This window comes from Chrysochloris asiatica, unplaced genomic scaffold (assembly GCF_000296735.1).
Source record: "Chrysochloris asiatica unplaced genomic scaffold, ChrAsi1.0 scaffold00404, whole genome shotgun sequence".
Lineage (NCBI taxonomy): Eukaryota > Metazoa > Chordata > Mammalia > Afrosoricida > Chrysochloridae > Chrysochloris > Chrysochloris asiatica.
In genome coordinates, this window is record NW_006408922.1 from 882,452 (window position 1) to 908,308 (window position 25,857).

General features: G+C 45.9%; 1 protein-coding gene across 1 annotated transcript; it reads right to left on the reverse strand.

Moving 5' to 3' along the window:
• Positions 1–321: 321 nt before the first annotated feature.
• GRIPAP1 (GRIP1 associated protein 1) lies at positions 322–25,047 on the reverse strand. The gene is made up of 26 exons (XM_006876670.1): positions 24,975–25,047; positions 22,990–23,056; positions 22,786–22,847; positions 21,292–21,318; positions 19,918–20,025; positions 15,152–15,302; positions 13,909–14,093; positions 13,673–13,720; positions 13,018–13,049; positions 12,670–12,717; positions 12,419–12,518; positions 10,857–10,934; positions 10,549–10,641; positions 8,883–9,017; positions 7,957–8,052; positions 7,419–7,631; positions 7,177–7,290; positions 6,080–6,157; positions 5,881–5,976; positions 5,717–5,773; positions 5,514–5,613; positions 3,910–4,040; positions 2,762–2,884; positions 2,533–2,626; positions 1,465–1,619; positions 322–447 (listed from the first exon to the last, which is right to left on the reverse strand). The coding sequence occupies exons 1-26, from the start codon at positions 25,014–25,016 to the stop codon at positions 355–357; spliced, it is 2,526 nt and encodes an 841-aa protein (XP_006876732.1). The 5' UTR covers positions 25,017–25,047; the 3' UTR covers positions 322–354.
• Between the last annotated feature and the right edge of the window lie 810 nt (positions 25,048–25,857).

Below are 25,857 nucleotides of genomic sequence, written 5' to 3' on the forward strand. Positions count from 1 at the left end.
CTGAACATGGACCATACCCCAACCCAACACCCCCAATTTCAAATGCAGAGTAGCCAGGCTCCCACACATAAATTAAAAAAGAAAAGGAAGAAAGAATGAAAGAAAATTGGTCTGTGGGAGGGAGAGCTCATGCAAAGATGGAAGGCAGAGGCCCCTGGGAGCCAGGGCCAAGAAGAAATCTCTGTCTCTGCCCTAAGACAGGGTCATTAACACCAGCCATGATGCCTCCAACCCCTTTAATGTCCAGTTTCCAACATATTCATTTTAGGCTCAGATCTCAATTTTCCCACCACAGCTCAAGGGAATGGAGTCTTGGGGAGTGGGGAGGAGGGAGGGAGTACAGCCTGTAGGTCTTTAGCTGGCCTTTCCAGGCTCTAGATCTGGATCAGGGGACCCCACGTACTCCTTGCTGAGCCGAACGATTTCCTGTGACAGGACCTCCATGTCCTAAGAAACAAATGAATCATCAGGGAGGGACCAGAGAAGGGGTAGGGGTAACTCTCTTACCAAACCTGGGGTGTCATCTGTGATTTCCCTCTCACCTCATTAATCGATGCCTAACTATGTCTGGCCTGGGATGGGAAGGTACTTAGAGAAGCTCATAAAGCCTTCAGTAGTGGGTTCAGAAAAGGTATGTCTGGGAAGTTTTTGCTTAGGGTGCACTGAGTTTATGTTAACGGTAGAATCGATTTAGAAGAGGATAGAAAGAATGATTACAGAGCTTGAAGAATGTGATCAAAGTCACTGAATTGTATGAGATATGTTTTGTTGTGTGTATTTTCATCACGATAAAATAACCTAAAATAACCTAAAAAAGAAAAAAAGAAGACATATATTTGGAAGACATATATCTGGCACTATGGATATGAGACTGGATCCTTTCTTGAGGTATGGTACTGCTGGAGGATACAACCCCCATCCTCACCACCTTCTCTTCTACTAAATGGTGAGTTTGCTCCTCAAAGGCAGGGACTGGTTCTGATTTCTTTTGGATTCCCCCAGAGAATGAGGAAACATCTGGGTGACAGGATAGACAAGTAGATGTTCAGGAAGGAGTATGCATAGGGGGACTCATGATAGCCAAATGAGGAGGATAGATGGAGGACAAAAAGTAGGCAGGCCAGTCCCTGGGTGGGTTGGTAAAATGGCAAGGGGATGACTAGAGAAGAGAGAGGGAGAGAGAGAGGTACATCAGGATAAGTGTGGATTAGATAGGTAGGTAGAAAGATTGGTAAACAGGTGGCAGAAAGATGGATGAATGTGAGTATGAAAGGAAGACTAAACTGATGAGGAAGCGGCAAGACGAGAGGATGCAGGAGAGGTCAGTGAAATGGGAGGAGGATGGGAGGGAGGAGAGGTGGGTGGGTGGATGAATGGGAATACTAGCAGATGAACCAGTGACTGTGTGGGTGCACAGGCAGATGGCTGAATGGACAGATGGGTAGGTTGGTAGGCCACACTTGCCTTGTGCAAGTGCATGTTCTTGGTGAGCTGCTCCTCCAGCATGTTCTGCAGCTTCTTATTCATCTCCCGAAGGTTCTCGTCACCCGGCTTCACTAGGTCTCTTAGGACACTGCCCAGTCCACTGCGGTCTGTGTGGCCTGCTGCCACAGACACATCTGCAAGAGCCCAGTCTGAAAACCAGCCCCTCGGCAGAGCCAGAACAGATATGGACAGAGACCGGAGAAAAGAGAGAAACAAAGAGCAGGGGAGAAAGGGGGGCAGAAGCTAAGTTAAGTAGGAGGTAGAAAACCTGACATGTGAAGCCTGGCTCTGTCAAATATTAGCTGGGTAACCATGAGCTTCTGGGAAATAGGAATAATAACTAACTCATGGAGTGGGAACATGTGTGACAAAGCACAGTGCATACCAGTAAACAGTGCATGCCAGTTGGCTGATATTATTCTAATTTTTTGTTGTTACGTGCCATAGAGTCAGTTCCTACTCATAGTGACCCTGTATAGGGTTCCAAGGAGCAGCTGGTGAGCTTGAACCACTGACCTTGCACTTCAAACCAACTTTTCTAATTAGTAAGAAAAAAATCGGAAGAGAAAGGGAACATCTGAAAAGAAACAAAGACAAGCAGAGAGAAAGATGGAAAGACTAGAGAAAGTGAGAGAGGGAGAGAAAAGAGGAAGGAGGGAGGAGAACGATAAGGGAGGAAGAGATAAGAACCCAAAAAGGGCTATACATACAGAGAATGAAAATTCACAGAGATGGAACAATACAGAGAGGGGCTAGAACAGGGAGATAAGATGAAGGGGGGATAAAAAGAAGAGGCAGAGGGAGAAGAGATATAGGGAAGGAGAAATAGAGAGAGGAGAGTGAGAGGGAAGGAAAGATGAGAGAGACACCGAGAAGAGGGAGGTGCTGAGATAAAGAGAATAGAAAGACACACAGCAGGCAGTTCCCTGCTCTCCCCTTCCACCACTAGTGAGTTCCAAGAGGCGAGAAGATGCAGCACAGACAACAAAGAATGGGAGCAGGAGAGAGAGCTGGGCCAGGGGTGAGGACCATGGAGGGGGCACTGACCAATCCGGCTGTCCATGACATAGGTCTCAATGATGGCGCTCTTCCGGCAGAGGTCCTCTGCCATGGAGGCACTGCTCACTTCCAGGTGCTTCACCTGCAGGATGGCCCAATCCACCTCAGACCCATCAACTGCACATTTTCACTCATGGGAAGGGCCCAGCAGACAACCCCCCCCCCCCAACCTCTCAAGGGCATTCCACATGGGGATAAGCAGGCAAACAGATAGCACCTTCTCCTCTAGCATCCATTTTTCCTGCTGTGTCTCTGCCAGCCGCTGAAAGAGCTCAGCCACTTCCTCATCAGACAGCTCTGCTGGTCGAGGGGGCTGGGCCTGAGGGCTATTAGACAAAGACTGTAAAAAAAGAGAAGAGAGGTCAGCTCTAGGCCCAGTCTCACCCACCCTCAGATTGTAGTGATAGACTGAGAAGAACGAGACAAAGGGTGCAATGAGGAGAAGGTGGGGCTGTAGGCACCCTCAGAGACTCTGTATCCCCCTATAGTGAAAGGGAGAGAGGCAGTAACTACCACATCATAGTACTGTTAGAGGATGAAGGGAGATCCTGTAGCAAATGAGATCTAACTTTTAGTTAACAGGAAAGCTAAGGGAGAAAGGAACAAACTAAATGACAAGGAAGCAAGCAGAAAAATCCAAAAGGTGGGACTTTCTGCAGTTCAATAGGACTGATTTCTTCAACAAGTTGGTGCCATGAAATAAAGGGACCCTGCTATGAAATAAGGGACATAAGACAACCAGATGCAATAAATGCTCTGAAAATGAATGCTGGTTTTCATAAAACTAGCTATAAAGGATATTTAGAGTCCTGGAGTGGTGCTGTAGGCTAATGAGCTGGACTGCAAAGTCGGTTTGAACTGCAGGGTTGGTGGTTCAAGCTTACCAGCTATTCCTTGGAAGCCCTATACATGGTCACTATGGGTTGGAACAGACTTGACGGCACGTAACAACAATAAAAACAAAGGATATTTTGAGGCCAACTAGAGAAATTTGATGCATGTCAAAGTACTGGATGAGATGAAAATTTACAAATTGGAATGGTAGAAATCAGTTGAACAAAAGCAGGTTGCATATGATCTCAAGTTGAAAAAAGGGATTTCATATATAGATAGTATACCTACTATGAGATACTTTATGTTATCAGAAAAGGTGGAATTAGCCCACACAGGATAAAACAGAGTCAAAGAGAATGATCTGCCCATCTCCCATTAAGCAATCTGAATCCAAGTTGTTGAGCTTAAGAACTTGACAAGACAATGTGTGTGCTGGGCCCAGAATAGGAGATGGTTGCAAGTTGGGAAGAAAGGAATAGCCCAGAATTTGGGTAGGAAAAGCCGGGCTGTAGGCTCTTCTTTGCCCCTTACCCTAGCTGGAACGGCTGAGCTCTCCTTTTCCCGCAAGATCTCACGGTAACTGAAGGAGGATACGCTGCTGCTGTCCCCTGTCTGGGTCCGGCTTGGTGAGTTCATCTCTGAGAGAACCAGCTCCTCGAGGCCTAGGCAGTGAGGGAACAGAAACCTGAGCTTCAAACCCCAGGGTTCCAGGGCAATGATAGACAGAAAGAGGCAGAAATAGGTTTGAGAGAGAGATAAAGAGGCAGAGCTACTTGGGCATGGGGACAGGGAGAGACAGATAATAGGACAAGGGAAAGAGACAGAAACACAAAAAGCAACTGCCTCCCAAGGCAAACACACACAACAGAAGGAAACAAAGCTAAAGAGACTGGGAGAAAGATCGAAATGTGGATTCTCACAGGCATAAAGTGACATATGCAACTAAGAGCGAGGGTACAGAAAAAGAAAACAGACAGCTGGAGAGGGCAGAGATGCACACCCACATGCAGAGAGCAAAAGCCAGAAAGACAGAGAAGACAGAGCAGATGACAGAGACAAACAGAGACCCAGGAGAAAAACACAAGTCAGAGCAGAGAGAAAAAAGATGGAGATAGATCTCATAGCCATATACCTAAATCTGAATTTAATCTAATAGGCAAGGAGAGTGCATGGTACATAATTCTAATCTATTTGGTAATTCTTACATTCATCTGTAACAAAAAAGCCACAGAAAAATCCTGCTTTATGTAGAGAGGTTACGTCAGGAGATCGAGTGCCTCAGAGAGAAATTGATTTGGTGATACATCTATTTTGCCACATCACTTAAAAAGCACAGGCACTGTGTTTGTGCTGTTGCTCTTGTGAGTGGTTCTGGGTGTCAGGGTGGGGGCTGAGAACACAATCCAAGGGATCCCCAGCAAGGGTGGAATGGTTGAGTAGGGTTCCATAAGTACCCTGAGTGGGGGGAACAAAGGGAAGAGTTTTTTCTGAGTCTGTGACATAGAAGATGCGCCAGAGTCACATTGCATTTGATTTGTTTATTTAGGTGTATTTATAGGTCATCCTTTCTTTAAAAAGGTAAAAACAACAAAGGTTTTTTGTGCGTCTTCTGCTTTAAATAGTAGAAGAAATATAAATTGGATTAGCTCCATCATTAAACTACCACAATATTGCTGCCTGCTTTTAAGTCTGTCTCCTTAGCTAAACTGGGAGATCCTAAGGGGCAGGGATCGAAACAGAGCTAGAAAGAGATAAAGAGACAGGGAAATGAAAAAAAGAGAGGGGAAAAGGAGATTATCAGAAAAAAAAAAAAAACAAACACAAAGAGAAACAGATACAGAAGACACTGAGAGACAGTAGCTACAAAAAGACAACAAGATGAAACAGAAGAAATAAGAAATATAGAAGAGACACAGTATATATAGAGAGAGACACAGTAAGAAACAGAGAATGCAGACAGAGATAGAAACAGGAAAAGAAACACACAGAGAAAAAGTAAAAGACAGACTGAGTTCAAGAAGGCCAGAAAACACCACAGGCTAGGAAGATGTGTGGGCAAAGTGAGATGTAAGGAAGGACCTTTCTAGCCTTCAGGTCCAAGCCCCGCCTCCTCTGTGCCTGTTGCAGTCCCTTACCTGAACGGCTCTTGCTGTTTGTGAGGATGTCCTGCAGCCGCTCCTGTAGCTTGTCTGCACGTTTCCGCTCCAGATGCAGCTGCCGTTTGAGGTCCTTGAGCTGCGGAGTACCAGGAAGAGAGGTGGGGAATGAGGCCCACTGGGCCTAGAGGTGGGGGCCACAAGCTAGGAGTGAGCTTTGCTTGGGCACCTCCCCATCTTACTGCAGCACTGCCCTTCTTCTCCAGGATTCGCTGCCCGTCCACTGTGTCCTTCACCTCCTGTGGGATAGAAAGCCTGGCTGATGAATGCTGGGATGGCAATGTGCAGTCTGCTCCCTCACTGCCCTCGTACTGCACACTAAGGTGGCCGTGATGGAACTACTGACCTGTTTCAAGCTGCTGATGGTTTTCAGATGGCTATCTCGCTCTTCCTGAGCCTGCTGAAGCTGATCCCGCACACCCTGCAGCTCCTCCTCCTTGTCCTGTAAAACAGTGGGCAGGACAGGCCTCAGCTTGGATAATCTCAGCTTCAAGACTAGGGACTGCCAAACCCCAAAGGAAAGGCCACCGTCATATCACAGGTACCTTCAGCTGGGCAGCATGCTGTTCTTGACACTGCTTGAGGGCTTCTTCTTGTTCCTGCTGCTGCTGCTGCAGAGACTCCTGTAAGACAAGTCCCAGGTCTGACCACAGCCCCAACTAGACATTATGGCCACTTAGTGGTGTGGTGTGTGTGTGTGAGCTACAGTGAAGGCACATAGGTATGATGGAAAGACCCTCCTGCAGGCAACACTGCATGCTCTTAAGTAATACACAAAGTGTCACATCTAAGGCTGCATTTACCTTTTATTTAACAGCAGTACTTACTATACATCTAGGGAATGTTATAACAGTTTTACTTACATTAACTTGTTTACCTTTTATTTTATTTAACAACAGTACTTACTATATCCCAGGAATATTTTATGGGTTTTACTTATATTAACTTATTTTATATCTAGACCCAAAACTCACTGCCACCAAGTCAATTATGACTCATTGGGACCCTATAAGACAGAGTAAAGCTGCTCATAAGGTTTCCAGAGCTGTAAATATTTATGGAAGGAGACTGCCACATGTTTCTCCCACACAGCAGCTGATGAGTTTGAACCACTGACCTTTTGTTTAGCAGCCAAGTGCTTTAACCACTGTACCACCAAGGCATTATAGTCAGTATGTACTAATGTTATCACCTTTTTACAGATGATGAACAGAAGCCACTGAGAGGTAACTTGCCCAAAGTTACTCAGCTACTAAATGGCTCAGCCAGGATTCCCACTCAAACAAACAATTGGCTCTAAGGCCTGTACTCTTAACTACTACAGGATACTGCCTGTTATGTATTATGAATTTTCAAGAAGGTGGCAGTAAAGGTGCTTGTTCTAATAAATAGTATAGAACAAGCACTTCTACTTTTTCTGAGATGGAAGCATAGTTTCAGGAGGCAAAGGTGACTTTTTAATGTGCACAAAGGCAGGGCAGCCTTGCACAACTAACATTCTGCCCTATTCGTTGGCCATTCCCTGAGCCCCTCCAGAAGGCTTCTTAGAAATATTCAAGGCCTAACCACTCCTGTCCCACTGGCTTGGAATGGAAACCCCTCCTGACCAGCCTCTGCCCTTTGCCAGGCACCACCAACTCACCTCAGCTTCCTTCAAGCGCCGTTCAAACCAGCCCTTAGCTCCATCCATGGAGTGTACCTGAGCCTGAAGTTCTTCCACTGTCTGCTGGAGATTCTCCAGCTCCCGGGTCCGGGCCTGGGAGGGAACAGAGTGTCTTGGACCAGGCAGGCACAAAAATGGGTACCTCACTCATGCCAATGAGTCCATCAAAAAACTGTGGTCCCCAGGATTTAGAGGAAGGGCATCATCATCTACCCACCCACCTTCTCCTCACGAATCTGTCCACGCAGCTCCTCCTCCTGACGCTTTTTGTCTTCATGCAACTCTCGGAGTTCACGCTCATAGCGGGCACGCACCCCCAGCACCTCCTTCTCATGCCGTAGCAGAACTGCTCCCAGTTCTTCCTTGTGTTGTGACTTCTCCTGCAGTGTTTCCATTGCGAGCTCATCTAGCATGGCCTTCCGCTTCTCAGCACTCTGGAAGCCAAGAGTTTGGGGCAGGAGGATGGCAGTCAACTTCCTGCCATAACAGCAAAAAAAGACCCACCATTCTCTCCCCATGTCCAAGGAACTAGCCTGATTCTATCTCCTTCCCTCCCCCTAAGTCACTCATCCACCCTCATGGACCTGGTCACTTTCTTTCCCCACATATGCCCATGGATTTGGCCAAGGAACTGGTCAATCATGGAAATGATCAACTTTTATTCTCTTCCTATCTCCATGGATTTGGCCACATTATGTCCCCTGTCCCCATAGACTGGGTCAATCCCACCTTCCCTACCCCACTTATCATGTGCCCTACTTTTCGAGCCTCCTGAAGGTCCTGGCTCAACTGTTCCTTCTCTTGCCCTAGCTCTTGAAGTTGTTCCAGCAGCCGATTATTGGCCCGTAATGACTCCTAAAACAGAAAATGGGTGAGTTAGATAAACAGCTTCCAATGGGTGCAGATCACCCGGGACACTTCTGGTAGACCATCTCCCTTAACCCTGCCTATTAATGCAGCTAAGGGCTAGTGGTGTATCTGGGGGCCATGGCAGGACCACTGAACTGTTTCAGGCTGCTGCTAGTTTTCTCATTTTATGGATAAATATAGCAAAGACTGCTAGTTATTCCCCAGTATTCGTTCTCCCCTACTTCTCTAGCAATAGGATTTTTAATTGGGCACATGGCTGTTTAGCTGATGTTTTCCCTGCTCCCTTGCAGTTAGGTATGGCCATGTGATTAATTTCTGTATACAGAAGAGATGAGGGTAACTTAGGTTATGCTCTTAAAGGAAAGAGGCATGCTGTTCCCATTCCCTGTCCTTTATACTGGTATGCAACCATGATGGTGAAGGAGCTTGAGCAATGAACATGGATGAAAGTAGCAGAATGGCAATGTAAAAGGAACCTGGGCCACTGATTATTACAATGTCATAATTCTATCCCTGGGCAATCTAACTGGACTTTTACATGGGAAATTACTAAACTTCTGTCTTATTTGATTTCTATTTGGTTTCTATTATGGAATCAAAATGGATGTCCTAACTAATTGAAGCAGAAGAGGCACGATCTCATATAAGTGAGAAGGGTTGCGCTAAGACACATAGGTGATAACAAGTTAGGGAACCAAATTGAAACCTAGGCCCTCCTGACACCACAATCTTCCCCTTGCACTTCATGGGGGATGGCTTCATTGAGACAGTACTAGGGAACTAGGAGAAGACAGAAAAAAGGTCAGAGTTGTCACCTGGAGCTGGGAGTTGAGGTCATCTTTCTGTCCCATGAGGTCCTCATATTCAGTCTGCCGCTGCTGCAACTCAGTTGCTAGGCCAGTAGTCTGTTCCCGAAGCATATTCAGTTCTTGGGTCTTTGCTGTTTGGATCTGGAGAAAGTAGAGATGATGGGACATGAAGTGAATGGGGCCCCAGTAGCCAGGTTCAGAGCATGGGTCTCTCAGTTCCAGCAATACAGGGAGAGTTGATAGGAAAAAAGCCAGGAGGAGAGAGAATTTTAGAGAAAATAACAGTGAGAGAAAGGATCAGGGGAATGGATAAATTGTAGCATATTCATACAATAGAAAATGATACAGTAACAAAAGAACAGACCAGTGCCACTTATGGATAAACTTCACACTAACATGCTGCAGGAAAGAAGCAAAAAAAAAAAAAAAAAAAAAAAAAGGGTATCTGGTTCCATTTACATGATGCTAAAGAACAAGCAAAATTAACCTATGGTGATAAGAGATCAGAAAAGTGGCTACTTTCAGGAAAAAGGCATAATGGAACTTTCTGGGGTACTGAAAGTGCTCTCTATCTTGATTTAGGTGCCGATTACATGAAAACATACACCACACATACACATATATATATATGTGTGTGTGTGTGTGTGTGTGTGTGTATATAAGGTCAGCGGAGAAAACTCACCAGCCACTCCTCAAAAACCCTATACAGGCTCACTATGAGTCAGAACTGACTCGATGGCATTTAACAACAACAATTAGAAGAGTCCTGGTGACACCATAGGATAAGTACTGCATTGCTAACTACAAGGTTGGCAGTTCAAATCCACCAGACACTCCGCAAGAGAAAGATGAGGCTTTCTGCTCCCATAAAGACTTATAGCCTTGGAAACCCTATATATAGGGTTGCTAGAGTGGGAACTGACTCAGTGAGTTTGGGTTTGGCTTTAGATATAAATATATTACAAGGGAGCTTCAAACAGTTGAAAAATTCCATTTTTTTGAAACTTTTATTGTGAATTGAAAGTTTACAGAGCATATCACCAGTCCCACATTATATAAATCATATACTTTGTTTCATTACAATGATTGCAACTTCCTCTATGTAACAGTTAACAGTATTTACCTCTTTACCTCTATTTACTTTACTCTTGCATTCCTCCCTGTGTCTTCCGCTATCTTCATTTTTTAATTCCATTTTCCATGAACTTCTGAAGCCCCCTTATATATGTGTATGTGTGTGTATTCTGTTGTTAAGTGCCATCAAGTCTGTCAAGTCTGTTCCTACTCATAGCGACCCTGTATAGGGTTTCCAAGGAGCAGCTGGTAAGTTTGAAACCGCTTACCTTGTGGCTCAAAATTGATCTTACAGTTTAATGCTTTATCCCACAGTGCCACACCAGAACTATATATATATATACACACACACAGAGATATATATGATTTACTGAGCTTTACACTTAGGATTAGTACACTTCATACTTTATTTTTTACTAGAGCGTGAGAAACTAGAATGCAAGAGAAACAGTGCCAGATGGCTAGAAATAAATTAAAAATGAAACAGAAACAAACAGCATGAGATCCAGACCACCCTGCCCCAATGTGGACCAGAAGCAAAGCGGAGGGAGGTAGGGGAAGTGCAAGGGATCGGTGAGAGCTCCCAGGTGTCCTGTACCTGCTCCAGGGCAGCCAGGCTAGTCCTCAAGGCATTGTTTTCAGCCAAAAGCCCTTCTACTTGTTCCTGCGCATCTGCACTCTGGATGGACACCTGGCCCCACCCCCATAACAGGTGAGAGTGGGCCCAAAAGAGAGGGACAGGACCTATTTATAACTAAGAAAGAAAGGAGAACGAGAGACACACACACAAAAACCAGGACAGGGGTAGGGTAGCAGGATCCCTGGGGCCTTGCCTGCCTGTATGCCACCCACTCAGGCTCCCTCCACCCTCACCCCCAACTCGCTAGGCCTACCCCTACAACGTACCTGATCATGTAGGGCCCGGAGAGTTGCTGCATGCTCCATGCGCTCCTCCTGTCGCTGACCTCTCAGCTCTGCCAAGCTCTATGGGGAAAAGAAGGTGAGGGGAGCAATTCCAGCGGTATATAGACCCATAAAGATTCCCTCTTTGACCAATCAACAGCATGTCCCTAGTACCTGAAGGTACTAGAATACCCAGCCATCAGAGATCTCAGCCTCACCCAGATTCCAGGTCATTACTCCTCAAGGCCTCAGGCATACTCAAGCCCTATGTCCCAGACTCCTGGCGCTAGCTCCTGGAGACTTTCAACTAATCCAGTCTCCATTCATAATTGGTCTCAGACTCACCCGGATTCCAGATCATAACCCTTAGGATTCTCAGACACACTCAGTCCCCACAGAACTCAAATTCAGTCAGCTCTCAGGACTCCAGATTCACCCAGACTCCTGATTCCAACCCTCAAGGGTCTCAGATACATGTAACTCCCATGTCGCTAGCCAGCAAGAGCTAATTTACAGTCCCAGACTCTAGAGGTCTCAAACTCATACAACCTTCTAGTTTTCAGCTCCTGGTGAGGTCTCAGACTGCCATTCCTACCATTCCCATCTGGGGATCTTCAGCTAACCCCCAGCTTCTTTGTGTCTCAAGTTTACCCAGATTTCTGTCCTCAGTCCCCAGGGGTCTTAGGCTCACCGCCCCCCCCCCCCCATGTTCCTAGTTCTTCCATCCCAAGAGACCTAAAACTTATCCCCTCTAGGGGAAAACTAGAGGTTCTAAATTTATCTAGCCCACAACCTCCTGGAGCCTGACATACCTAGACTTTTACTGTAGCCTCTGGAGTCCCAGGCTCACCTGTTTTCTGTTTCCATGCCCCAGGGTCTCAGGACTACCCAGACCATGTGATCCCTGTCTCTAGGTGTCTCAGACCCAATCCAGTCCCCGGACCTGGAGAGTCTCAAATATACCCAGCCTCCAATTTCAACTGTCCCACTTTGGAAGTTTTTAAAGTACTCAGTCATGTCTCCAGACTCTGGGAGTCTCAAACTTACTGACACCCCAGTCCCTAATGATCTCAAAGTCATCTTGTTGTTAAGTGCCATCGAGTCAGTTCCGACTCATAGAGATCCTGTATATATGGTTTCCGAGGAGTGGTTAATGGGTCTGAACTGCTGACCTTATGGTTAAGCAGTCCAATGCTTACCCTACAGCATCATACCAGGCCTCCAGGAATTTAAGACTCACTTCAAATCCTATTCCAATCTACAGTGACCATAAATTTATCGATACTCCTGGCAAACAGCTCCCAAGTCTCTTGAACCCAGGAATCTTAGACTAATACAGACTCTTATCCCAACTCCCAGGGGTCTTGGGGCTACCCACCTTCCATTTTTCTAGCTCCTGGGGTAGAAGCTAGATGCATCCAGTCCCTAATGTCTCCAACGCAGGAATTCTCAGACTCCCCAGCCAACCTCTGTGAACCTCAAACCTCTGCAGACTCCTCCCTACCCCTGGTCCCTATCCCAAGGATCTCAGAGCTACCCCCACTGCCTCCTCTCCCTCCAGCCACCTGATTGGCAGCTTCTAGTTCCTGTTGCAGCTTCTGCGTCCTAGCCAATTGGGCTTTGAGATCAGCTTCCTTTCGCTGTTGTAACTCCTCAATCTTGTTCCTGGAGGTGACAGCAGGGGATGGAGGGCAGTTAAGCACAGTAGGCACAGCTTGAGGTCCAGTCTCCCAACTCTGGCCAGTGAGTGGCCTTCAGTTAATTCTGGTGGACAGTGTCTCTGTTTTCCACCAATACTTCCAATCCTGGCAGTTACCTGCTGTCATTGAATAGTGTCTCCTTCTCTGTCTGCAGACGGCAAAAGCTGGGCACAAAAAACAAACAATAAAAACCAGACATAGTGGGGTCAATTCCATAAGTCCCCTACTTTCTAGTGTGGTAGCATAGTGGTTACGAATCAGGCTGCGAGCCTTAAGGTCAGCAGTTCGAAACTACCAGCTGTTCCACAGGAAAAAGAGAAGGCTTTCTGCTCCCGTAGAGATTTACAGCCTCAGAAACCCTGTACAGGGTCACTATGGGTCGGAATCGACTCAACAGCACTTAACAACAACAAAACCCACTTCATTCCTCTCACCTCTAGAAAAAAACAAAACAACAACAGTACCTTTCTTGTTTCTTTTTCAGTTTCTCGGAGAGCTGGAGATAGATAACAATAATATTAATAAGGCAAATAAACTTAATAATTATAGATACTTTTTACTAAATTCCTTCTGAAAGCCAGAATTTACTTATGCTATTTCATGGACTCCTCAAAAGAGCCCTGAGAAGTAAGTACTATTGGTTTACACACAGGGAAACCGAATCTCAGAAGAGTTAAGTCATATGGTTGCCCAGCTGGCAAGCAACAGCACAGTCTCAAGCTCCAAAGACCAGCATTCATGCCCCCACCAGAATATCAATCAATGGCCACGTTATAGACTGGCTTGGCTGGGAGGCATGGAAAGTAGAGCCATGGTGGGCTACTTTACCACTTGGTCTCTAGTGCCTAAGAAAAGAGACAGTATTCTATAAATGCTTGGATGGATGAATGAATGACTAAATGAACAAACAGAGCTGGAAGGAAACAAAAGGAAGGCATGGGGCCTGTCAAGTACAGGACATAGTGAGACCCATTCCACCATTGAAAACAACTTTGAGATATAACTCCATTTCACACAATAATGATACTGAAGCTTTTAAGGGGTACTATGCCCTTTCTGCCCTATCAGGGGAAGCTTGGCAGGTAGGGCAAATCTAAGGGAAAAACCCAGCAGACCCACCTTAGCAAGTTCCTCCTGCAGCCTGGATGTTTCAGCCTGCTTCAAGCTCTACAGTGAAAGATAGGGCTGTTGTCACTAAGAGAGGATAAAGTCTCTGACTTTCCCTACCCTTCTGCCTCCCTCATCCCAGGTAGCCCAGGAAAAGATGATGTCATAGACATCTCCATGGGATCATAAATAGGGGTAGGGCATCTGCCTGCCTCCCAGCACCCAAACCTCAACAAACCCAGATTCACCTCCAAGCCTTGCAGCTGCTCCCAGAGCAATCTCTTCTCTTCTTTCTCCATCTCCCATTTCAGCTCCACCTCTGCCAATGGCATGGGGGCCAAGACAGTAGAGGCTGGGTCCCCTGGGGGGTCACCTTGGCCCTCAATGACAGCTGGAGACCTCCCAGCCTCTTTCCCATAGCGCTCCTGCAGAGCTGGTGGGTTGGACAGAGATATATGATGGATGAGTTTGTTTCTAAAGATCCTTGCCAGACCTCAAATAGAAGGAAAACTGGCCTTTGACCCCTCCAGGCAAACAGATTGTTGTCGCTGTTAAGTTGGTTCCAACTCATAGTGACTCTGTATAGGGTTTCCAAGGAGCATTTGGTAGGTTGGAACCACTGACTTTGCAGTTAGTAGTCTAGTGGTTATCCTACATCAGACACGAGACACCCTATACCAAATGACCACAAACCATGTTCAACTATAAGCTAAAGGTTCAGTCCATCCATGCCTCTCACAAATCTCAATGAGATCCCGTATACCATCAAATTACCCCAAGGTGGGTTTCCAAGCCCCATCTTTATCCTTCCAAGCTCCACCCACAGCATTCCCAGGCCATGCCCACTATGTTCCACCCCTATGTACAGTTGAATCCCTTCCCCTATTGTTGTTAGTTGTCCTTGAGTATTTGTAACTCATGAGGATGCCATGTGTGCAGAGTAGAGTGGTTCCAAAGGTTTTCAATGCTGTGATCTTTTAGAATCCCTCCTATAATCTTATGACCCCCACTCACATTTCACAAAGTCTCCTTTCTGACCCACTACCCCATAAGTCCTAGCTGCTCTCAAAAAGTCTTCACACCAGAATCCTCTTTCAAGCTTTCTTTCATCTTTCATCCCAGATCCTACTCCAAAAACTCCTTCAATTCACTTTCTCTACTTAGCAAATAGGTCCTTTTCGATGTTCCATCTGGCAATCTTTTAACACTTGCTATGTGTTAGGCACTGAACTAAATGCAGAATGATACCATCTCCTATCTCTACTACAGTTTGCCAGATGGTGGACATCAATCACCACATGTACTTTGTAAACAAGGGCACTTTGACCCAGAGAGGTAAAATGGCTTGTTCAAAGTCACACACTGGTTCATGGCAGTCATGCCTGATTCTGGAGGCTCTTCCTCTTTCCCTGGGGGAAGGAGGGAAGCCCAGGCTTCCTTACCCAGTTCAAGCCCTGCGGTCCCTACATCCTCAGGAGGGCCTCTGAGTACCTGCCACATTCTTCTGTAAGGCTGTGTTCTCTGCTTGCAGTCTCAGCAGCTCGCCATCCACAAGATTCCCAGCTTGGGCAGCCCCTTCCCTGGAAGCCCCATCCTTCAGTTGCTGGTTCTCCCACTCAAGTTGTTCCATCTGGCTGCAGAGCTGAATTGGGGAAGAAGGAAGCAGCAGGGAATCATAACAATATTCTCGGAAGCATACACAGCACTTGGCACATGTAAGTTCCCCTAATAACCCTGGCAAGTAGTGCTCCCATTATCCTCCCTTTATAGATAAGGACACTGAAGCACAGAGATGTTAGGCAATTTCAAATTTACACATCTGGTAAGTAGCAGAGTCAAAGAGGAGGACCCTGAAAAGAACTTCCCTCTCACACACTCCCATTTTCAAAGATGTAATCCAAGACCTCAGGCTGCTCTGGAAGTTTCCTGGACAAGAAAGGTCCACCACTAGCATTCTGTAGAGGGAATGTATCTTGGATTCTAGACCCAGGGGCAGATGCCTCTCAGCCCAGGTACCAGAGACAGTTTAGGGTAATTTCAAGGGCTTTGGAGAGGTGTACAATACAAATAAATTTCAAACTGGCCTTATAGAACTCCTGTATAGTTTCTACAGCACTCCTGAGGAGGTTCTTTGTCTCCATTTTTAGATATGAATACTAAGGCCCATGGAAAGTTCTAAATTTATTGTCGTTATTTTCTCCCTAGAATACTAGTTTTCCAGCTCTTCACATGACTAAGCCTTCTTTACAGACATCAGAGCTCTGATCAAATGTCACCTCTAAGGTTTACATCCTCCAACAAATACACCACAGTGCTCTCTTTCATAGCACTGTTGGTTTCTTTTTTACCTGGAGCTTATTACAGAGATTCTGAAACCAGACTGCTTGGAAGTTAATTTCTACCCTGTCATTGACTAGCTATGTGACCTTGGGACAAGTTATTAAATCTCCGAGGCTCAGTTTTCCTCATTTGGTCAAAGCTGTTAGCTGCCGTCGAGTTGGTCCAGGACTCATGGCGATCCTATGCACAACAGAACAAAACACTGCAACAGATCTGCGCTCTCCCCATGATTTGTTGCAGATGGAACTACTGCACTCCATAGGACTTTCACTGGGTGACTTCCAGAAGTAAACCACCAGGCTGTTCTTCCTAGTAGTTCTTAGTCTAGAGGCTATGCTGAAACTTGTTCAGTATTACAGCAACATGCAAGTCTTCACTAAACAACAAGTGATAGCTGCACATGAGATCCATATATATAAACATGGAGTCCTGGTGTGGCGCTGTAGGATAATGCACTGGGCTACAAGGTCGGTTTGAACCACAACGTTGGCAGTTCAAACTCCCCATCCGCTCCTTGGAAACACTATACAGGGTTGCCATGAGTCAGAACCAACTTGACAGCACTTAACAACAACACAGATAGATAAATTTTAAACTATGTCATCATGTTTCTTCCAATTCCACACCCAGAATGTAAGTTATCTGAGAGTGGGACCATTCTGTCTACTCACAACTGTATTTATAAAACATTAGTGAACACAGTGAATGCTTACTATTTACTGAAGGTATAACTGAGCTGAAATGTCTTGGCAAATAAGTAATGAGTACTTCTTGGGTCTCTCAGTGAGTACTTCTAGATCCGGGAAGAAGAAGGGAGACTATGAAGGAGGTCTCTACACAGTTTCTGTCGTGTTGATTCCCACTCATGGTGACCCCATGTGTGTCCAAGTAGAACTGTGCTGCACAATGTTTTTAATGGCCGGTTTTTAGAAATAAATCACCAGGTCTATGTTCTGAAGTGTTTCTTGGTAGGCTCGAATGACCAATAATTTGATTAGCAGCTGACTGCATTAACTGTTTGAACCACCCAGGAAGTCCTGACACTAGGTTGGTGTCAAAAAACATGAGCTGCATTTAGGGGGGAATGCCTGCTCCTGTCCCACCCTGCAAAAACCATGATACCACTGAGGCAATAAGGAATGAAGCAGTGAGGTCAGCTGTGAAGCTCTAAACTGTAAGGGACATGGAACGACACAGTAAGATACTATTTAAAGAAGTGATGTGGTAAGGCTTATGGGTTAGAATAACCTGTGGTGTGGTGTGGACTGGTAGAGGAAGCTGGAAGAGAGGAAAGCAGGGAAGAGGCTGTGGAAGTAGAGCCAGGCAGGAGATGGCAAGGGTGAAGGCAAGGCAGGACCACAGGATAAATATAAAACTTTCTAAAAGTCAAGAAATATTTGAGAAAGAAAATAAAGCAATAAAGGATATTAGGGGCTGACACTGTGTACAATGTTTTGTTGTAAGCAGTTTATATACATTAACAATTTAATCTTCACAAAAGCCTTGTGAGAGAAGTACTGTTATTACCATCCTTTCCGTTTTAAATGCTTGGAAATCAAGGTGATTGTTGTTAAGTGCCGTGGAGTCAGTTCCAACGCATAAAGACCCTGTATAGGATTTCCGAGGAATGGGTGGTGAGTTGGAACCACCAGTGAGTTTGAACTGCCAACCTTATCCTACAGTGCCACACCAAGATGGTTACAGGTAGTAAAAGGTATAACCAAGATTCTAGCTCTAGAGTCCTCACTCTTAACTGGTTGTGGTATTGCGCCGTTGAGTCAATTCTGATTCATAGCGACCCTGTATAGGGTTTCTGAGGCTATAAATCTGTACTGGAGCAGAAAACCTCATCTTTTTCCCATTGAGCAGCTGGTAGATTCGAACTGCTGACCTTGTGGTTGTTGTTGTTGTTGTTGTTGAGTGCCGTCGAGTCGGTTCCAACCCATAGCGACCCTGTACAGGGTTTCCGAGGGTGTAAATCCTTACGGGAGTAGAAAGCCTCATCTTTCTCCCGCGGAGCGGCTGGTAGTTTCGAACCACTGACCTTAAGGTTCGCAGCCCGATTCGTAACCACTACGCTACAATATCTAACCACTACGCTACCAGGGCTCCTTCACTCTTTACTACTTGCAAAACTGCTTCTATGGTATTGTACCTTTTTATTTATTTTCTTTTTTTGCTTTGTGTGTTTTTCTTTTTTAAGATCTTATGGGCACTGAATAAGGAAGACCGTAGAAGAATTGATGCTTTTGAGCTATGGTATTGGAGGAGAATATTGAAAGTGCCATGAGCTGCCAAAAGAACCAATAGATCCGTTTTGGAAGAAGTGCAGCCAGAGTGCTACTTGGAGGCCAGGATGGCCAAACTTCCTCTCTCATACTTCGGACATATTGTCAGGAGGGACCAGTCGCTAGAGAAGGATATCATGTTTGGTAAGGTGGAAGGTCAGAGAAAAAGAGGAAGACCCCCAGCGAGATGGATTGGCCAAGTGGCAACATCAATGGACTCAAGCATGGCAACAGTAGTGAGGTTGGCCCAGGATAGGGCAGTGTTTCATTCTGCTGTGCATAAGGTCGCTATGGTACCAACTTGATGGCACCTAACAACAACAACAATACCATATTCTCAGGTTGTTGTTGTTGTTGTGAAGTGCTGTTGAATCAATTCCGACTCATAAAAATCCTGCAGAGGGTTTCCAAGGAGTGGCTGCTGGGTTTGAACTGCCAACCTTGTGGTTAGCAGTCTAGTACTTGTCCCACAGAGATACACCAGGACTCCATACTCTCTGGTGTTGTTGTTAAGTGCCGTCGAGTCGGTCCTAACCCATAGTGACCCTGTATAGGGTTTCCGAGGAGTAGCTGGTGAGCTTGAACCATCAATTTTGCAGTTCAAACAGACTTTGCAATCCAGTGCATTAACCCACAGCACCACACTGGACTCTATATTCTCAGGTTGTTGTTGTTGTTGTTAAGTGCCGTCGAGTCGGTTCCGACCCAGAGCGACCCTGTACAGGGTTTCCGAGGCTGTAAATCTTTACGGGAGTAGAAAGCCTGATCTTTCTCCCGCGGAGCAGCTGGTAGTTTCGAACTGCTGACCTTACGGTTCGCAGCCCGATTCGTAACCACTACACTACCAGAGCTCTTCGAAACACCATTTTTGTTACTATAGGCCTTTTTTTTTTTTTTTAATAAAACCACCCTAAAATCTTAGAAAACAATTAACAACAGATACACAATATAGATAATGGAACAAAAGACAATGTCTTTACTACTCAGGAAATTTAAAACTCCATATAATCAAGGAGCTCTGGTAGCGTAGTGGTTACGAATCGGGCTGCGAACCTTAAGGTCAGCGGTTCGAAACTACCAGCCGCTCCACGGGAGAAAGATGAGGCTTTCTACTCCCGTAAAGATTTACACCCTCGGAAACCCTGTACAGGGTCGCTATGGGTCGGACCCGACTCGATGGCACTTAACAACAACATACAATAAAATCAGTAAGGACATAAAGCTATCCGATCCAGGATAAATCACCTGAAAGAAGCAGAATCCCAAGATCATGTCAGTAAAAGAAAGGAAGGAGAGGTGCCTCTTTATACCATATTAAGTATAAGAAGTTTACTATCTAAGACCCCTCCTAGGATTCTATAGCATCAGTCCCAAATCATACAAAAAGAGACTTGAAGCTCAAAGAAAAGGAGTGACTTGGCTAGGAACCAACTGACCTCGTTACAGTCTTCTAATCCCAGCACAGTGAGCAGTCCCATCGGTCAAATCACTGCCCCCAGCAGCACCTCAGGAGTGGTTTCAGCACCACGGACAGTGCTCCAGGCCCAGCCCCTGTCCAGCCCGTCTTCTGCTGCCCTCAGGTTTCAACCCAAGTGGCCCCTATTCCTTGGCTATCCCTGGCACAATCACCTTGCTGAACTCAGCCATAAGGGTGCTGTTCTGCAAACGGAAGTCCTCCTCCTGGCTGTGCAGCTTTGCCTGCAGCATCTCATTTTCACTCAGCAGCCCCTCGATTTCCTGCAGTGGCAGACATGAGCCAGGTCTCCAATAAGGGTCAAAAGATGGGGAGTTTGGGCAAAGAAATAATGACAGGGAACAAAAGACATGGGGTAGGGGGAAAACAAAGGATATCGAGAATGAGATGAGGGGAAGTGAGAAGACATGTGAAGAGAGAAACAGAAAGGGACAAAAAGGAGAGAAGAGGAAGTAAGAAAGGTAGAAAGAAAGATAAAGGATGGGGGGAGGGAGAGACAGAAGGAGGAAAGAGATGATGGGGAGAGAGAGGTAAGGGCAGAGATAAGAGGGAGAGATGGGGAAGGAGTGAGAGACAGGAAGGGGAAAGTGGGGTTAGAGAGGGATAGAGATGGAGACTAGAGGAGGTATAGAGAGATGAGGAAGGAACTTTGGTAGCGTAGTGGGTTATGCGCTGGGCTGCTAACCACAAGGTCAGCAGTTGGGATCCACCAGCTGCTCCATTTGAGAAAGGTAAGGCTTTCTGGTACCATAAAGATTTAATGCCTCAGAAACCCTATACAGGGTCACTATAAGTCGGAATCAACTTGATGGCATGCAGCAGCAGCAGCAGCAGCAGATTGGGGAAAGGGGACTAGACAGAGAAGGAGGGAAGGATAGGAGGGAGAAAAAGGCAGAAAGATAGGAACAAAGATAGATGAAAGAAGAAGTGAGAGAAATAAATGCACATCAGTAAGAGACAGAAGGGTGGGGAGAGAAAAACAAAGAAGTAGACAGAAAAAAAGAAAAAAGAAATGATGACAAAGAGGAATGGGGTTGGGGAAGAAAGAAAGAGGATGAGGAAGAGAACTGAGTGAGAGAGAGGAAAACAGAGAGGTAGACTGGGACAGAGAAAAAGACTCAGAAAGAGAGAAAGAAAGCGATAGGCACAAAGTGAGGGCTAGTGGTAGTGAGATGGTGGTGGCGGTGTGCCGTGCAGTGAGTTCCGACTCAGCGACCCAGCATAGGGTTTCTGAGGCTGTAAATCTTTATGGGAGCAGAAAGCCTCATCTTTCTCCCAAGGAACAGCTAGCTGGTAGTTTCGAACTGCTGATCTTGAGGTGAGCAGCCCAACTCGTAACCATTATGCTACCAGAGCTCCTTTAGTAACAGTTGTTAGAAATAATGGCAGTGAGGTAGTGAGACAGACAGCACAGATGCAAACACACACAGAGAAAAAGAAAGCCCAGCATAAGGAGATCCCAGCATACAGAAATATCCCTATTAAGTCACAGTCTTCCAGACACATTCACCCACCATAGGTATTCTTACCTGAGCTTTCTTGCTCTTGCTCAGTGCCTAATGGGGTGGAAAGAGAGAAAAGATAAATAGAGATGGACCGTCTAACTAGGGTATAGAGATGATTGTGACAAGTCTACAGAGGGAAAATTATAAGAGTTGGAATATGAAGAGTCTTCAATCACAGAATTTATGTGACGATTTAGCACCCACAGAAATGATGGGACAAATCAATGTGTGAGTGAGCAAATGAATGATTAAGGGGAATTCTGCCACAATATGCCAGCACACAGAAATGATCCTTTCCTCTAAGCTTTTGAGGCTGTTCATAGGGCTTATGGGTTATATCACTGGGCTCAAAAATGGTGGCTTCATAACTACATCTGTTCAAACACATCTATGTGGATCCCTCCCGTGCAATTTAGAAACCGCTGCTCCTCTGTTGTCCACCTAAGATCATTGCTAGATTTGAGGAATCTGCCACATTCCAAAGAGAAGCCCAGCCTTCCTGATTGTGAGACTTTCTACATTCTGTATTCTTTCATTCAACAAATATTTATTGGGCACGTGCACATACTATATACAATGAGGAGCCCTGATGGTGTAGTGTGTTACACATTGGGCTGTTAATCACATAGTCAGTGGTTCAAATCCAGCTGCTCCGTAAGAGAAAATGAGATTTTCCGCTCCCATAGAGATTTACAGCCTCGGAAACCCTATACAGGGTCACTATGAGTACGAACCAACCTGGTGGCACACAACAATGCATGGGGACAGAGCAATAAAGAAAAGAGACAAGGGTGGGCCTGAAATGTCTTGAGGGGGCACAATAGATTACATTCTAGCTCATCTTCATAGGATCTGAGAGGTAACAGTACATGTATGTCTCAGAAACATTGCTGGTTTGGTTCCAGACCACTGCAATAAAGAGACTATCACAGTAAAGTGAGTCACACAAATTTTTTCGTTCCCCAGTGCATATAAAAATGTTTACACTATATTGTAGCCTATTACGTATATAATAAATAGCATTATAAAAAATTTTAAATATTGTGAGAATTGCCAAAATGTGACAGAGATACAAAATGAACACAAACTGTTGGAAAAATGGCATTGTTAGATTTTGCAAAAAACAAAGTAACTGCGAAAAGCAGTAAAGTGAGGTATGTCTGTACTAGGACAGGGGTGGGTGGTCAGAGCACAAGGCAGGAGGGTTAGTGGAGGCTGGAGGCAGATTCAAGGGCGACTTATAAATAGATTTGACTATTAAACTAAGTCAGGGAATGAGAATGATTAAGTAATTTAAATTACAAATGAATTAAGAGTAAATTAAAATGAATAAAAGTAGCAGAATTAGGTAAACTTAGCCAACTAAAGAGATCTGCATGAGAATTTTTTTAATGACTGCATGAAAACAGCATGTAACAAAAGAACAGATCTGGTTCCCTGTTGGTGCTTAATGGAGACATAAATGAGTCAGATGGGTAGAGGGAATGATGAGTGAGTAGGTAAGGTGGAGGGAGATACCTTCTGAGCTTTAGCAAACTCCTTATCGAGGTAGGCAACCTTCTGTCGAAGACTGGTGAGCTCTGGTATGGGGAAAACAAGGAATACCAGCCTCAGTCTGTGACAAAGAGCTGAAAGGTCTTCCTGCCAGGCCTCTGAAGGGAAAAAAACCTTGCCCCCATGCCGTCAGAGCTACTCTCATCTAATGAGACCCTCTTGGCTCACCAACACCATTCTTGCGTAGTTCATCTGAAAGCTGATAGTTGTTTGTCCGGAGTTCCAGGAGCTGAGCCTTTGGGAGAAGCAGGGAAAGGAAAAGATTTGCCCTTACCTCTAACATAAGGAAACTAAGCCCCCAAGTCCAAAGAACCCTGTCACCCTCCACATGTCTGTCAAGTCACTCCTTAAGCATGTTGCATCCTATTATGAGCTTCCAGTGCCTCCACACTTGTCCCACCTTCTCCACCTTCATTTATAATGCCAGCTATGTTCACTCCTCCGTCTCCCTGAAGCCTCTATCTCCCCCCCTCCAATTCCCTCTATATTCAGGACATCACAAGGTGCTTTCTAATTCCATGTTGATCCAGTCAGGGTTTTGCTCATGTGTATTCTGTGGCTCACCATGCCCATAAGATTTCTCTTCCTCTTCTTGGCTGATCTCCTCATGTAACAAACACTGTTCTATCTTTTTAGCAGGAGTGTTGTGCATTCTCCTTACAAGGCCTGGAGTTCCTGAGGGTGGGGACAGGTCCTTACCTTCTTCTCTTTCCCAAAGTAGCCTGGTATTTCCCTACTCAACTTTTACTGAGCCAGGGAGCTGCCCTCCCCTCAACCCAAGCCTTGTAAAACATGCACAGGAAAGTGAAGCACAGGTCACTCAAAAGAGCCCACTCTTTCTACCAGCCCTGAAGGGTTCTGATGTCAGTTCTTCTCAAACCTATTGTTTCTTACTCCACCAGGACCTTCCTCTCCCTCTCACAGCACCAGCACTCCTGATGGTTGGCTCAAGGTCTAGAGACTCATTCTTACCCCTGTGCTCTCCAGGGCCCAGTGATCTCTCTCCCCCAGTTTTGGTCCACTTGGAACAGCCACTGCACAACATCTCCCCAGCAGAGTCCATTGGTTTCCCTTGGTTAATTAACCTTCCTCACTCAAGGGTCTGCAGTGCCCCTCAATATATCCCTAGTTATGATCCAATGGGATGGAATTACTCCTTTGAGTAGGCCAACTGGATTACCCTTACCCACTTAGAATCCCCACCCCACAAAAGTTACCATTCACAGCCCAAATGGTCTCATCTTCCTACAACCAGAATCCTTAACTGGAGTCCTTCATTCAAGGACCAACAGGATTATCCTTTCTTACTATGAGTTCCTCCCTTCCCCTACAGGGTTTCTCCCTCTCAGGGTCCAGGGGTGTGATGCTTTCCCCTGAATCCCCCACACAGTCAATCATAACAAGTGCATGTTATCACCCACATGTTATCAAGGTGCAATGTTATCACCCTTCATCCCTCTCGGAGCCCTTTCCCCCCTCACTCCCAAAGTCACATGATCTCTCCCAAATGAGGTTCAAAGTCATCTCTCTTTCATCCCCTCTGGTTTCCCTCCCCTCCCACCAGGGCTAGTAGTATTACCCATTCAGAGTCTTCTTCACCCCAGGCCTAATGAGATCACCCCTAATTCCTAATGGTATAGCTCCCTCTTAAGATCCACAATCACACAGGATCTCCACCTCCCAAGAACAATGACAACATCTAGGGTCTTTCCCCACGCCCCTGGCATAATAGAATCTCCCACAAAAATTTCCACCTCCCACCGGCTAATGGTACTGCCCTCTCAAGGGCTCCCCCATCGTGACGCGAAAGGTTCACCACCCTCTCCTTCCTCTCCAAACAAAATGGTTTCACCTTCTCAGAATCTTCTTCAAAGCTCAATGCCGAGAAGTCTCGTCCCCTCTAGGTCTGAGTAAGGTATCTCCCACTAAGGACTGTCTCCCGCCCACAAAGCTAACGAAATCTAACCCCCCAAAGCCCAATAGAACCTCGGAACCCAGTAGTCTCACCACTCAGTCTCCGTTCCCTTTTTCAAACAAACCTCTAAACTCAGGGCCCATCCCAAGCAACCCCCTCGCAGGGCCGGTAGCACGACCCCTCTCTACCCCGCCCTCCAATTGCCTAGCCCGGCGGTCTTTCCCCTAGCGAGCAGCACCTGCATCCGCTGAAACTCCTCTTCAGAGAGAGCTTGCGCCATGTTCCTCCCCCCCACCCCCCCCTTAAGAGCTTTCTGCGCAGATGCAGCTCGTGCCTTCTGTAAGACTTCGGATCGGAACACACCACTGGCCAGTTATGGAGGAGGAGGAGCCTAATCTGAAAGGTCAGCATTTTGCAGATGAAGAGAATAGAACAAAATTAACTGGTCAGATGAATTTTTTATTTCGTATTTTACTAGAATATAGGTCATTTGTTCCGGCTTTTGAGCTCACATAGACTACCCATTATGGTGCGACATTATGATATCCCTGTCTAATGGGTGAGCTCGTAGCGAGGGAAGTGTACTCCGACAGAAAATCACCCTTCTGAGGTACTCCTTTAATGAGAATGGTTGACTAACTAGAACTGAAAGCGGAAGCTTCGCAAATGGTCTCGTTCTGCCCTCCTCCCCACGACCACAAAGGTGAACCCCGCCCCTTCTGAAGCCCTTGGCTTCCCACCTCCCCACCTTTCTAAGCTTTAACTCTGACTTTGTGGGAAATCTGGTAGCGTAGTGGTTACGAGTCGGGCTGCCAACCTCAAGATCAGCAGTTCGAAACTACCAGCGGTTCCGCTGTGCAGGATCACTGAGTCGAAACCGACCCCACCCCACGGTACATATAGTTAAGTTAGTTCTGTGGGATAAGGAATCCTTATGTGGCGCTGTGGTTAATTCGCCAGACTGCAAAGCCATTTGAACTTCAAGGTCGGCTGTTCAAGCTCACCAGCTGCTCTAGGGTAGCTACCGACTCGAAGGTACTTAACTGTGGGATAAAACACTGGACTGCAACGTCGGTTTGAACCACAAGGTTACCAGCCGCTCCTTGGAACCACAAACTTAC